The sequence below is a fragment of the Eleutherodactylus coqui genome, chromosome 9 (genome assembly GCF_035609145.1).
Source record: "Eleutherodactylus coqui strain aEleCoq1 chromosome 9, aEleCoq1.hap1, whole genome shotgun sequence".
Classification (NCBI taxonomy): domain Eukaryota; kingdom Metazoa; phylum Chordata; class Amphibia; order Anura; family Eleutherodactylidae; genus Eleutherodactylus; species Eleutherodactylus coqui.
Window position 1 is genome coordinate 126,392,023 of NC_089845.1, and position 14,837 is coordinate 126,406,859.

Here is a 14,837-nt window from a genome sequence, read left to right on the forward strand (position 1 = left end):
ATCCAGGGGGGCGAACGCCCGCTCCGGATTCTGCAATGCAAATCCGTCTGTCTTTGAAAATTCCCAACAGACCAAAAAACAAAAAATACACAATACTCACCTATCAGCCGGCGTCTGTGTCCCCGGCGCGATGCTCTCCCCGGTGGTGCAGCTAGCTACTGCAGTCCTCTCCCCACTGTCTTCTCCCTGGCTTACTTTTGAAATACCTGCTGTCAGCGCTGTGATTGGATCGAGCGGCGGCCAATCATAGCCATTTAGTGATGTCATTCTGAATGGCTGTGATTGGTTTATCGAGCACCGGCTCTATTTGGTCGGCGCTCGATCCAATCACAGCGCTGACGGCTGGGATTTCAAAAACAAGCTAGGGTAAGACTGCAGCCGCTGGCTGCACCGCTGGGGAGAGCATCGCGCCGGGGACACAGACGCCGGCTGATGTGTATTGTTTTTTGTTTTTGTTTTTTTTAAGCTAGTATATACTCGAGTACAGCTAGGCTTCTACTCGAGTCAATAAGTTTTGCCAATTTTTTTTGTGGTAAAGCTTATTGACTCGGCTTATACTCGGGTCGGCTAATACTCGAGTATATACGGTATTTATCATGTGTCTTTTGAAAATGAGCAGCAGCTGATAATATCCCCTCAACTTGTGCTGTTTTCTGGTCTGGTGAATAAACTAACACTAGTACATTCTTGGTTTCATATTCTCTTGTTTCTATTACTAAATCCTTCGTATAAGATCCTGGTTATCTGTGGACGGACTGCGGCAAAATGTACAAAGCAAAACCTTTAACTACATTGTATTCTAATTATTTACTGGTTTAGTGCAATTGCATAGTTGCAACTATTTCCTGCTATCAGCTGCAAAAGCACCATTTACACGGGACGATTATCGCTGAAAATTCGTTCAAACGATGTCTTTTAAGCAATTAATTGTTGCGTGTAAATGCTACCGTCGTTTGCTTTTCGGCCAAATGATGATTTTAAGTTAAGTTTAAAATCCATCGTTCGGCCGGGCAGCTGATTTCAGGGACCGCACAGTGTGATTCTCCATGAGAGTGCTGATAACCTTGTTTTCAGCTGCTGTCCCGAGACAGAACAAATGGGCTGTATGCAGATAACAGACCACCTGCTGTTATCTGCATGCAGAGGAGGGAAGCTCACTTACATGCAAATTAAGCTAATAAACTACTAATGGGCATTAGTGCCCATTAGCAGCTTATGCAAAATGTTCACTCAAACTTTCATTCTCCCTATCTTTTGAATGATCATCTTTGTGTGTAAATGGGGCTTAAACTAGCATGTACAGAGGAGTGATTGGGCTTCTGGAGAGTATCAGTGCCTGGGGGGGGGGGGGGGTAGGGTATTGTCTGTACTATGAGGGGCTTCTATCTTGACAGTGTAGGAGCAGTCATCGTGGCAACATCTCCAGCCTTGTCACTGACAGAATGAAAGTGCTAACGTGTGTGTGTGTTGCAGAGCCTGAAAGCGCCTGTGAATGTCCGTTACTGACTCTTAGCTCCGCCCCTGATCACCTCAGTTGCTATGGATACAGCAGTATTCAGTCTGGCAGTTTTGTATGTTGTGAGACAGCTGCACACCTGTGTGGAGACTCCAATAAATCACACCTCACAAATGTCCACATACATAGCTGGCAGTGCATATTGACCAACAATATTGAAGCATAGTCCTTCACATCTCCTGAATGTGATATCATGTTATCTCAAGTGCTGATTCCACCAACACCAGTCCAGCCTTCATCTAATCGTCAACTGTTGTCCAGTATTGAAACAAGCTGTCGTGCAAACATGTCACCACAGAGGGTCCAACGCTGTCGTGATGCTACTGCAGATTACATGACACAGCGACGAGCTATGATGTCACTTCAGCCACCAGCTGACGTTTTGTTAATCTTGTGCAGAAGATATGCGAAAGCAACAAGCGTACAGGTCTCCTCAGCGAGCTGCTGAAGTTCATAAATCACATGCAGCTTATATACGAAAACAATGCAGCAGAGCTGTGTGTGACGTGCATGTATCAGAGCCGTGTGGCGCATTGCACCACCAGAAATACTGGTACTAGAATTTCCTAATGCTACAGATATCCTAAATACCTTGTTGCTTTCCAAGCAGTACAACTAAATGAGGAGGACAAGTATCTCAAAAGGTCTGCACAAGGATGGTTACAGGGTTTATCAATATTGGTTTATTGAGGTCCAATTCCAAGCACTCTCACTGATCAGCTGTTTACCACAAATCAAACACATGTGGAATCTGCAATTTCTATCCGGTCATGTGAGACTGGCCTAAGGTAGAGCGCTACTTTTTTATCATGTGACCAGGGCCCGCTCAACGTGGCCACCAGTCACTGCGCCAAGCGCTCGGCTACCTTTGGTAGCTAGGAGCAAAAAGATTTTAAACTTCCCAGGTCCTCCCTGGCTTCTGTGCATGTGTCCGGCAGGCGCATTTGTAGAAGTCTGGGTAGGTCTGTGCAGGAGGGTCAGGGTTCAAATGCAGAGGCCTCTGGAAAGAAGTTTCGTGTCCCCCTCACCGATCACATCGGTGAGGGGAGATTAAACTTCAACCTTTTTTAACTTTTACATGATCACCATTATCCATTTAGATAACGGCGATCACGTGACCAGGGACTAATGCTCCAAGGTCTTTCAATAGGAACAAATCTTGATTGCGTTGCCCTTTTCAGTGCGATTACTCTGTTATCTCTGCATTTTAGTGTCCACTAACTCTATATAGGGTTTAATGGGGAGAGTTTTATCACCTACCTTAAGCCGCTTTCACATGGCTGAGTAAACAGCACAAGACTTGTGCTTTGCGAGACTCAAAAATATGAACCCCATGCTTTTGAAAGGGGTCATATATATGAACGATTCTTTGTCGAGTGGGGGAAAAATTACGGCGTGTCCAATCTTTGGGCGTTCCCTCAAACGCTCGCTCCTTCTTTTCAACAGGGACGGGAAAAACATCGCAGGGTGGTGCACGCAATACAAAGTTTCATATTGAAGCTTAGCTCCGCCCCCTCCCATTGCTGACTGGACAAGTGGAGGGGTGGGAGCTTGGTCCACCTCCTTCCATTGCAAACAGCCAGAGGGGAGGAGAGGCAGAGAGTCGGGGTAGGGAAGGGGAAAGACAGCTCAGATGGGGTAGTGTATAATGGCCATGAAAATGACGGCTGATATACGCTTCTGTTAATAAGACCTTAGAGTATATTGTAGTGGATCCTGGACCTCAAATTATCAACAACGGCTCTATACTTACCCAATTGACAGCAACTGATTGGATTGGCGTTTTGGCCACTAAACCTTGGCTAAGATTGTTCTGTGCCTAATGTCACTGACTATATGAGATGTAAGTTTAAATTGCTGTTCTACTTTAGTTGGATGGTCAGCACATTGCAGGCTGAGGGGTTTTATGTTAGTACATACTTTGAGTGCTGTTCACAGACTGACCTAATTCGTTTCATTACTTGATCCACTTGTTGGTCTTCATGCATTGGCTATTTAGTTGGATGTCATATGCCATTTATTGTATGTATATAAAGTTATTTTTTAATTGTCAACGGTCACCCCTTTTGTTTCAGTTTTGATTTAGTGATGTAGAACTGGATACACAGCATTTGTGATCTCATTCTACATTTAGTGATTGGCAGGAATCGCAATGCTTAGATTTGGGTATTGTGGAAAAAATGTCAATAATGAAAGAAGGCATTTAAACTTGTAACCATGAGGTGTTTTTTTTTTTCCTCACTCTTCTTGTATTCAACTTACCCAGGTCTCCGCATGTTCAGCACAGCACTACCATACTCTGCGTCGGCTCTGTTTACAGACTACAGAGGCAGCCTCTAAACGAGATGTCACTCGTTGCTGCAGCCAGAAAAAAGAATGGTGGAGCAGCTTGCCAGGAGTTCTTTAAAAAGTATATAGCATCAGGGTGCCTTTTTATTCAAATATCCATTAAAAACACGGATAGGGACGTTTTGCCCCTAAGTGAGCCTTTATCAAAGCACACTTAGGGCCGGAACTTCAGTATCCATGTTTTTATGGACACTTGAATAAAGAAGGCACCATGGTGATATATACTTTTTAAAGAATTCCTGATGTGCTGCTCCACCATTTTTTTTTTATGGTTGATACTCTGAGAGGATCCAGGGAGTTGGAGATCCATTGGAACGTGCATCCTTACAGGCTTTCCTTCTTTGGGATTAAGTATTGCTGTGCTCCTGGGCCCTTCTTTTCACTATTAGGTTGCTGCAGCCAATCAGACCTTAGCCATCGAATGCTGAGGTTGCTGATTGGCTGCAGCAACCTGTGATGTCACGTCTACAGCCTGTAATCTGTGTCAGAGGGGAGATGGGTGACTGCAGCACTGGAGCTGCGAGGACCCAGCAGAGGGGAATATATTATCTTTTACCATGTTTGGCTATGGGGAGTGTTAATTTAAAAAAAAACACAACAACTTTAGAAATGGGTACACTTGAGGCCCATTTACACGCAAAGATAATCATTCAAAAAGATAGGTTTTGAGCTATTGTTTTGCATAAACTGCTAATGGACACTAATGTCCATTAGCAGTTTATCACACTCATTTGCATGTAAATGAGCCTGCTGGTGCTGTATGCAGAGAACAGCAGGTGTTCTGTTTTCTGCCTTCAGCTCCTTTGTTCTTCCAGGGGCTGCTGTTGGCTTGCTGCTGAATATAATGTAATCAGCTGCTCCTGAAGGATGGATTTCATGCTTACGTAAAAATCATCGTTCAGCCGAAGAGTCAAAGATGGGAATATTTGCACACAACGACTATCGCTCAAACAATGGCTTTTAAGCAATAATCGTTGCGTGTAAATGGGCCTTTTGGTCTGCTGTGGCTGTACTAAGTGATGTGATGGTGGCATAGTGTACGGCATTATGACTACATTTTTCTGCCTTTTCCTTTCTAGAGTTCATTCTCTAACAAAGAAACTAATGGTGGTGGCCATGCACTGCGCTCATTGGCAAAGAAAAAAAATGAAAATGGACATAACCTTTCAGATTCTAGTTTAGACAAAGCGAACACATCAGTGACCATGAGCAACACCGAAGAGAAAAGATTTACTAGGTATGTACATCACATTGGGTATTGTTTCTTCTGGAAAGCAGCAGATGCAAGTCTGATCCAAGCACAATTTCTAAACTACTGATAACTTTCTGCGTGTGGGAACAGTCAGTTTGCTTATATATGTGTGAATGTGTAGATAAAATATATATCTTTTTTTATTTAATTTAGTAAGCAAGGCAGTTCTGTTTCTCTATTAACTAGCAAATGTAGCTGTATGATGGCTACAAAACAATAACCTTGAATCATCTTGTGTTTTTTAGGAGACTGGCCAGATTGCAGGCAGATGCAACAACAAATGGCAGTTGCAAAGAAGGTACGGTCTTCATATTCTTCAACATGTTGTGATTTTGTTATTCTTCATGTCGTTGAAAAAAATATTGCTTTTTTTAAGAATACTGTTACTGCATTTTATCGTTAAGACACAAAGAGAGGCTCAGTGTGTAGACTACTTGTCATAAAGGCTTGTGGACAAGAATTCGTAAGCTTCCCTTGAAGTGGGTTACGGAACACTTCGATGTGAGCATGCAACGCTATGCGCTTGCGTAGTTGAGATTCTTGGTAGCTGTCGGCTGCACAACTATTCACTCACTTTATCGGTGAAGAGAAAGCTAATCGAGCTGTCAGAGCTCAGAGTAGTGCATGGTGCAGGACTGGAGACTATTGTCCATGGAAACCGAAGGATTCTTCTCTGGTTTTGCACCACCATTACTTTGAACTCTGACAGCTTATTGATAAAAATCTATTCTAGCTTTAAGTGAGATGGCAGATGAAGTGTGTCAGGCTAGCATAACTGGTATCTTGGATCTGTTGCTTGTGCTTTTGGTGGTGGGTTACTCACACTTTCTCAGATGGCAGGTGACCACTAGGCTGAAGTATGTGTCTGTTCTGTCATCTTTCTCTCTGGCCTTCCACTGTGCTGCTCTTCTCAACTTTTATTTCTTCTCCTGTGCTCTAGGGCCAGGTTTACGTCACGACTTGCTGTGACGTCCTGACGCGGTCATTCAGTTGGCTGTCTCTCAATCCGAGACCCTAACATGTGCGCTCTCTCTGACAGCTGTGTATTTGGTTTTATCTTGTATTTTTGTGGCCATATAATCATTATTCATCTTATAGCTTGGCTAGATATCAGCAGAGTAAAGCTTTGGACCCTTTTACACAGGATGATTGTTGGGCGCGCATACGCCCGACACTCATCCCAGCTATAATTGCTCCTGTGCGCTCACACAGGAGCAAGCGGCGCGCGGTCAATGGAGTTGGAACAGGCTGCAGATCGCTCTGGCCACTCACCTCCAATCTCTGTAAACAGGCTGTCGCTCCTATATGGTCTTTTGATTTTTATTAGAGTTGAGCGAACATACTATGCCGAGCTTGATGCTCGTTCGAGTATTAGCGTACTCGATGGTGCTCTTTACTCGAACGAGCATCAAGCCGTGTTTGACCCCGCCCCAGTTTTTGGCTCCTCCCCGCTGTGACGTGCCTGTTTTGGGCCCTGCTGCGACGCAGCGTGTGCGTCAATTGCAAATTTTTTGGCAGAGAGAGAGAGTGACCGACTCGGCGTCCCACATACAAAAATGCTCGAGTCTCCCATTGTAGTCAATGGGGTTCGTTACTCGAGTAAAGCTCTCGAATTTTACGAAAAGCTCGACTCGAATAACGCAGACCCGAGCATTTGGGTGCTCGCTCATCTCTAATTTTTATTCAATTTTTTTTTTTTCTTTCAGCAAGAATCTGAACAATTATTGTTCCATCTAAAAGGCCTATCACCAACTGTGGTTGAAGATCCTGAGAACCCTATTTCTAGGCACTACATGCATTATCAAAAAGATTCTCATATATTGTTTTGGCCACTAAATGTTCCATAGCAGAATGGTTTCCAAAATGTGGCTACATTATGGGATATTGGGAGTTGTAGTTTAATAGCAGCCAAAGAACCACATGTTGGAGATCAAAGCTCCTCTGCTCTTCATGTGTTCAGAGAACTGCATTGGGGTTCAAATGTTTCAGAATTAGGTGAAGTATCATGTTGGGCTGTAGGAAAGGAATAGCATGCACTTACCAAAACACTGAAATGTATGTGTGCTTGGTAAGGTACTTAGAGATGTTAGTCACTGCTAATATATCACTGGAGATATCTACTGATCATACAGCACCAGAATTTAATAACAGATATACCAGATTATTTAAATTCAGTTAGAATTACTGGGAAACCTTATGGTATATCTGTAATTCACACTGCAGTAATTTGCTTCAGAATTTGTACGCGAAAACCTGGAATTGGGTCCAAATCACAGAATGTGAACAAATCTTTGCATTGTATTTTCTTATGTTGCAAAATGCCTACCACAATATTGCCATGTAAAAGTTGCCCTGATTTGTATTTCCAGAAGAAAGTAACTTAAAACCTTTTTTTCATTAGATGATCTCCAGAGTGCAGAGAACAGAGCATCAAGTAGAACTAGGAGTTCAGAGAAAACCAGTACCCATGAAGTGAATGGTGATGTTGAAGTTCGACGAAGTGGTAGAATCAGGACCAGCAGATACAGTACCACAAACCAATCTGTGCTGTTCGACAAACTTATAACAAAGTATGTATGAGTTACTAAAAGTTCAAAATCTTATGCAGAGATTGAGTTGAACTGGAATTTTATTGCTGTGCAATTCCTTTTTCCTTTGTGCTAAATTATATCACTCTTCCTCATAGTGTTTTAAGTAGCTTTTGTGTTCAGGCACATTTATGAAATTTGAATAACTCCAAATAATTTTTTTTTAACTTAAAAATATATTAAAAGTTTTGATTTAGGTTTTTGTCATATTTCAGTACTGCTGAAGCTGTTCTGCAAAAAATGGATGATATGAAGAAAATGCGTCGGCGCCGATTGCGTGAGCTTGAGGACTTGACCGTTTTTAATGACACTGAAGAGGTAAATGCTGATTTAAAAACTTGTTTCTTCAATTTAAACATTTATACAAGAACTACAGATTTTCCGAGTGTGAAATCCCCAGGAGCCTCTGTTTTAAATTTTATGCTAGTTGACAGAAAGAATTAGCACTAAATGCAGTTCTGTTTTTCCTCATGGGTTTTGCAGAGTTGTGGCTTTCGTTCTAAATGTAAGCCACACGCCACACTGTACATGTGAAAGGGGCATAAAATTAGCACTTTGTTCCAAGGCTTGCTAGAGAATTTTCAACTATTAACCCCCTAACGGCACAGAACATAAGTTTACCTCCTGGCTGCAGGTTACTTAACGCAACAGGAAGTAAACTTACGTACTGTAAATGGCTCCGGATCAGAAGCTGAGCCCGTGCCATCCTGCAGCGGGAACTGGATGTTACCGATAGCAGGCCTTCTGCTGCAACAGCAGGGATACATGAGAACAGCGATTCCTGCTGTTAACACCCATACATGTTGTGATTTATGCAGATTGAGGCATGTAAAGGGTTCACAGAGGATGCACACTCCCTCCTGTGACATCAACAGACCCTCACAATGTAACAGCAGAAAGCCCATGGTTTGCCATGGCAACAGGATGCCAGATACTGGCCTCCAGACTTGCCATTGCCTATAATCGCCATTTTTAAGACTTACAGAAGTCCTGCAATGCATTATCATAGCTGTTATGGTTCAAGCCCCCTACAGGGATATGAAAATATTGTGTATGTTTAAAACAAAACATGGTATCATTGTATCCGTAACGACCTGCATAATAAATTGAACACGCTATTTTACCAAGGCAAAAACAGTGCTTATTTTTGTTTGTTTTGCCTCCCAAAAAAGACATATGTACCCCAAACTGGTACCAATGAAATCTACAGCTCATTATGCAAAAATAAAGCCATCACAGAGCTCTGAGCATGGTAAAATGTAAAGTTATGTAACGATGTGAACTTTTCCAAAAAAAGCTTTGTGGGAAAAACCTAAAAAAAAATATATTCTTGATATTGACGTAATCGCAGTGACCTGCAGAAAAAGTGTATAATGTTGTTTAGGCTGTAGGATTGATCAGTGGTCCACCACTCGTGATCCCCACTGATTTTCCATTTTCCCGCCTACTGTTAGTGCAGCGGATCCACACGTCCTCATTGGGGTCAGAGCCAGAACTGTAATAGGTTTTGCTTTAAAAACCGTGGCTTTTCTGCAACATAATGAGTATGCTTCTGATTTGAAAATCCTGTATGTGTGAGAATTCTGACATTGATTTATTTGTTCCTCATTCAGGAAAATCTTGATATGTATTCTCGTGTCAAGAGGAAACGTGAAGTTCCACAGCTTGATGAAGAAACCACAGACAATCAGGAGGAGAGTGGAGGTAAACTATGTTTCTGCATAATGTAGTGCTTTTTTCATTTTCCAGCTTGTTGCTCCAGGCACCAATGTGTATCTGATTTATACATGTACATAGGTTCTCTGCTCACATTCTCTGTCCGTGATGGTAAACCTACTAGCTTCTGTATTGGAGGTCACCAGCATTGCACTTAATCTCGGTTCCATTACATTGCTAACTTAAATTGTAAACTATGAGCATGTACTGCTGTTGATGGTTCAATATATTGCTTCACAGTGGTTGTCAAGTTCAACATTATGATAAGTGGAGGTCTGACCTCTGGGACAATCGCTGATCCTGAGAATAAAGGGGACAGAGTGTTCACTTAGCGCTGCGTCCCCTTTTAATTTTTGCCTACATAGCTGGCTGGCTGAGAGTATTGCTGTGTAGAGAACTGCACCCACCCCCGCTGAAGGAGATGTGGCTGCACTACATTTCTCTGCACAGTGGACTGGAAAAATCGGTGAAGGGGTTGCTGTGCCAAACCAGTGCTATTTTTTGTTCTCATGAAATGCAGTCAGCTTTTAAGATGGGGGGGGGGGACAACACCTTTCAGTACAATGAAATTGCGGCACGCTGTTGCTTAAGCTGCATTCACCCCGCAGAATTCAACATGGAACCTGACACCTGTCAATGCAAATCCTCACCCCTTCCCATCCTTCATGTGGATTTGACCCATGTGAACATAACCTCAGTGTCATGTGCTTTTCTAATGGTACCAGTTGTGGTACAGTCTTGCTAGCTTCCATAGACATTGTGTTCTGTCATGTCTTAATTATGGTTGAAAAACCTTCCATTAATGTGGTATGAAAGAACTGATGCCCCTTTTCTGACCATATGTTGTACCTAATATTTTGAATGTAATGCAATGTATCACAATTAATGGAAGGCAAAATTTAAAATCCATCAAACCTGTTAGACTCCTCAGAAGAAGGTGAGGATCATGAGGATGAGGATGAGGACGAGGACGAAGATGAGGATGAGGACGATTGTGAAGAAGACAATCAAAAACGCTATGAGCTGAGACAAAGAAAAGCCGTTGTGCCTTATCAAGTTCCCTTGCAAGGTAATGCAAGAAAAAACATGTGAAGCAAAACATCTACTGAATTTATGACCAGAGTAGAATTGTGTTAAGTTTTTGTTGCCGGTTAACCTTAATTTTTTTTCTTGTGGAAATGTGTTGTAACTTGCTGTGATTAACCCCTTCTGTGACAACTGACTTAAACGTATATTGGATGTGTGTGGGTTTTGTATGAAGTAGGCTCGATGGCAAAACCGGCTCCATGTATTGGGGGGGTACTGGCTGCAAAACACAGCTGATGCCCAACTGTTGAACAATCTAAATGTTGTGGTCCTTAAATGACTCGATACTGCAGTATTTAAGTATATGGACAATCAATCAGATTGATCACAAACTCAAAGGGGTTTCTTACCTTGCTTTTTCGCTCCCCAATATTTTTATGTAGTACATTAATCCTTAACACCACAGAACGCAAGTTTACATCCTGGCAGGATGGTAGTTAACGCAACAGGAAGTAAACGTATGTTCCGTGGATGGTGCAAACTCAGAAGTGAGCCTGTGCCATTCCACAGCGAAAGTGGACTGTTGTAGCAAGAGGCTGGCTATCAGTCAACAGTGGGGATCGATGAGAAGACTGATTTCCCCACGCTCAACCCCTTACATGCACAATCAATGTACAGCGCGCTCCCTCTATGACGTCATCGACATTTCGTAATTAATCGCGGAGAGCTGATAGGTTGCCATAGTAACCAGATCACAAGAAGATATAACCAGATAGCGCCTCAGGATCGTCAATCAGTGGAAAACGACACAATTCTGATCCTCCAAAAAAGGGGGAGAGCTGCGGAAATAGTTGGGGTCTCTCATATGAGAGTAATCCCAAAGAAATGGGATACAGAATAGCTATTAGCAAAATAAAACAAAATTTTCTGCGCTCAATGAATGGTGTGTTTCCACAAATAGTAGTTAGTCAAGAACACATAGGAGTTACACTTACTGGGAAGGAGGGGGGTATGATGACCATGAGCCCCCTCCTTGAAGTGATGTCTCCTTTTTCTCCAAATAGATGTTTCCACACGTCAAGGATGAAGTAATAACACTTTTATTCCAGTATTCGCTAAAAGACGGGCAACGCGTTTCCGTGCTCACAGGCACCTTTCTCAAGCTGGAATAAAAGTGTTATTACTTCATCCTTGACGTGTGGAAACATCTATTTGGAGAAAAAGGAGACATCACTTCAAGGAGGGGGCTCATGGTCATCATACCCCCCTCCTTCCCAGTAAGTGTAACTCCTATGTGTTCTTGACTAACTACTATTTGTGGAAACACACCATTCATTGAGCGCAGAAAATTTTGTTTTATTTTGCTAATAGCTATTCTGTATAGTAACCAGATGCCATACACTGGTGTCCGGGCCTGCCATGGCCTGTGATCGCTATTGTGTACTGGAATGCATTATCATAGTCATTGGAGATTGTACTGTTCAAGTCCGCTGCAAGGACATAAAGTAAGAAAAAAAATGCACTTTTTGTGTTTGTATAAAAAATAAATAAATAAAAATGCTGCGTGGCTAAAACCTAGAAAATGGAGGCAAAATGTTTATTTTGCTCCATCACAAATAGTGTAGCTAAGCATTCATATTTCAGAAGTGCTCTGGTGAAACGTTTGCATTCAAGCAGCCATGAGTGTGGGCAACCTGTTGCTATTAAGAGTTAAGTGGATCTGTCATCTATTACATTTGTGTGTTTTCTTGACCAACAAAACATATTTTATGCAGAACCTAGACATCATAAGAAGCGGGAGATGTTTTATGCTACGTCATCTCCTGCGAGAAGGCGAACATACCGGTTTGGATCTGCTGGACCAAGAAGTCCTTATTGCAAGAGGCGAATCAACAGGTTAGGAGGCAAAACTCTGCTTTTCTCATGTAACGTTTTTAGGATACACCATAAATGTTTTGGAATCAGAGCCCATAATGGAGGTGCCTGGTACCCAATCACCAACAAAGGGGGTGGGTGCACAAGCATGGCTACTTTCTTAGTCTATTTGCATTATGAAAACTACCAAGTGTTTGGTTGACTCTATAGTTTCACTAAATTGTGGAGCTGATCTGTGAACACCCCCGTATTAACAATTAGTGCAGGTCGCAATAGTTGGGTCTTTGCTGACCAGATATTTATTGCTTACTCAGTCGATATACAATGGATCTCCGTGTGAATATACCCTTATGGTTTCTATCCGGTGTAAAAGATATAATATATATAAAAAAATTTTTTTTGTAGTTGTATTTTTATGAGGGATGGGGAGGTTTTCACACAACTTGAAAAAGTGAAGAAGAAAACTTTACAAATGGTTGCCTCAAACCCATTCTAGCTATGGGTAATTTCATAACATCTGTACTTGTGTCGAGTAGAATGATGACATATTTTCATGGCTTAGGAGGAGACATGCTATACACAGTAGCGATTCTACGTCGTCTTCCTCATCAGATGATGAACAGCACTTTGAAAGGCGTCTGAATCGAAGTCGTAACAAGGCTATCAACAGGTACAAGGTTTCCTTATCAAACTTTCTTATTGGCATAACTAGCAATAAAACATTGTTGGCCAGTATATTTTACATTAGTAATGTGTGTCTCCTAGTTATGTTCATAGATAAATGTGTATTTTTATTTATTTATTTTCTTTTAAAGGTGCCTTCCGATGAACTTCTTGAGAGATGACTTGAAAGGAGTACATAAAGATCGGATGAAAATTGGTGCCAGCCTTGCTGATGTTGATCCAATGCAGATTGATACATCTGTAAGTGGAGATGGATGATTTTCCTGCTATATTTGCTGTGATAAAATGTGTATTTGATTTTTGTCCTGAATGTAACTGTAGAGATCGTCTATGAAAAGTACTTAAAGCAACCCTTTGGACCTATACGTACAAAGTTGGCCGCACAGCTTCTCTGACAAACTGATGCACGCTGTGTGTAGCGCGCAACTGAGACCCTACATGCTGCTCTGCCTGGCCAGCATTGCTCATGTGGGCAGCACTGGTTAATCAAAGTAGTTAGTGTCTTAGATTAATGGTGCATACTAACGCACAATGTGCATCAGGTAGTCAGAGAAGCTGATGTGGCCATCTTGGTTTGTCCAGGCTCAGAGGATATTTGATTGGTGGGGTCTGACCACTGGACCTCCACAGATCCTAACAATAGGGTCCTAAAAAATCCCCACATGAAGGGAGCGGAAGTGCTGTCAAACCCCACTAATCAGATACTTGTTCCTTATCCTGTGGATACAAGATAGGCACTTTTCATGGGCCAACAAATTTAAAAATAATGGCGGTATTGCATGCAATATAGAAAACACTTTAAATTGAATTCTTTATTGAAGGAGGGAATCTGCTGCAGATATGCAACAAAACCCACAGCAATTCAGGTATGTGTGAATGCACCTTTAGGTTGTGTTCACATGTGGAAGATTGGCTATGAGCAATCCACACTTTTTTTTTGGGGGGGGGGGGGGGGATGTGTATCCACAGCAGACTTCACCCATTCAGTGAAATCTGCTGTGAATCTTTGTCAAAATCTGCACTGACTGTGCAGATCTTAGTGTAGCCCTGCACTGCAAAATATGCCACGGATCAGCACTAAAAGCTACCGTGTGGGACCGCACCGTTAGGCCTTGTTCACACAAGCGCTGTTTTATCGCATTCGAGGCGCATAAAAAGAGCGCTTCTATAAGCACCAATGGTTTCCTATAGAATCGTTCACATAAAGGCATTTTAGACGCGCTAAATTCTCCCACCAATCAAAGATGGCACATGCAAGTTCAAAGCATCTAAGGTCTGTGGTGCAAGAAAAGATAAAACCTGACATATCTTTGCATGCTTTCCACAGACTCCTATTCAAGCTGGTTAACACGCACCTCCCATCGTGTGATTGGGCAATTTCACAGCTAATTAAAATAGCTGGAAATCGCCAGTTCACACGATTTTTACGTGATTTTTGCACAAGTGAGATGCGATGTTTAAGGCCCTTATGTCCATGGGGACAGATCCACAGCGGGTCATCCGCGCCCCATAGGGATGCATTGGACACCCGCAGGTAATTAAATACCTGTGGATATCATTTTCCCTTGAGGTGCGGATTGCGTGTGCGGGAAAACACCTGCAGCATGCTCGATTTTAGTGCGGGTCTCCCACGGGGAGGGCTCCCGCAGGCTTCTATTGAAACCTATGGAAGCCGTCCGGATCCACGGCACACCTGCAGCTGAATTCCTGCTCTCCAGTGCGGGAGAGCAGGAGTTTTAAAAAAAATGGACTGCACGGTGCATGCGCGTGGCACGCTGCCGGCGTGCCGAGCACATCCGCGGGGCCGAAGAAAGAAGATCTGTCCATGACT

The 14,837-nt window shown here is 42.6% G+C and overlaps 1 protein-coding gene across 1 annotated transcript in view; it reads left to right on the forward strand.

Moving 5' to 3' along the window:
- ATAD2 (ATPase family AAA domain containing 2) overlaps positions 1 to 14,837 on the forward strand; it is a 50,554-nt gene that overhangs the window by 3,689 nt on the left and 32,028 nt on the right. The window contains exons 2-10 of the mRNA XM_066578479.1: positions 4,945 to 5,102; positions 5,363 to 5,415; positions 7,519 to 7,687; positions 7,921 to 8,023; positions 9,319 to 9,409; positions 10,344 to 10,490; positions 12,223 to 12,343; positions 12,885 to 12,992; positions 13,138 to 13,246. Coding sequence (XP_066434576.1) covers positions 4,945 to 5,102; positions 5,363 to 5,415; positions 7,519 to 7,687; positions 7,921 to 8,023; positions 9,319 to 9,409; positions 10,344 to 10,490; positions 12,223 to 12,343; positions 12,885 to 12,992; positions 13,138 to 13,246 — 1,059 coding nt within the window. The remainder of the gene's footprint in view (positions 1 to 4,944; positions 5,103 to 5,362; positions 5,416 to 7,518; positions 7,688 to 7,920; positions 8,024 to 9,318; positions 9,410 to 10,343; positions 10,491 to 12,222; positions 12,344 to 12,884; positions 12,993 to 13,137; positions 13,247 to 14,837) is intronic.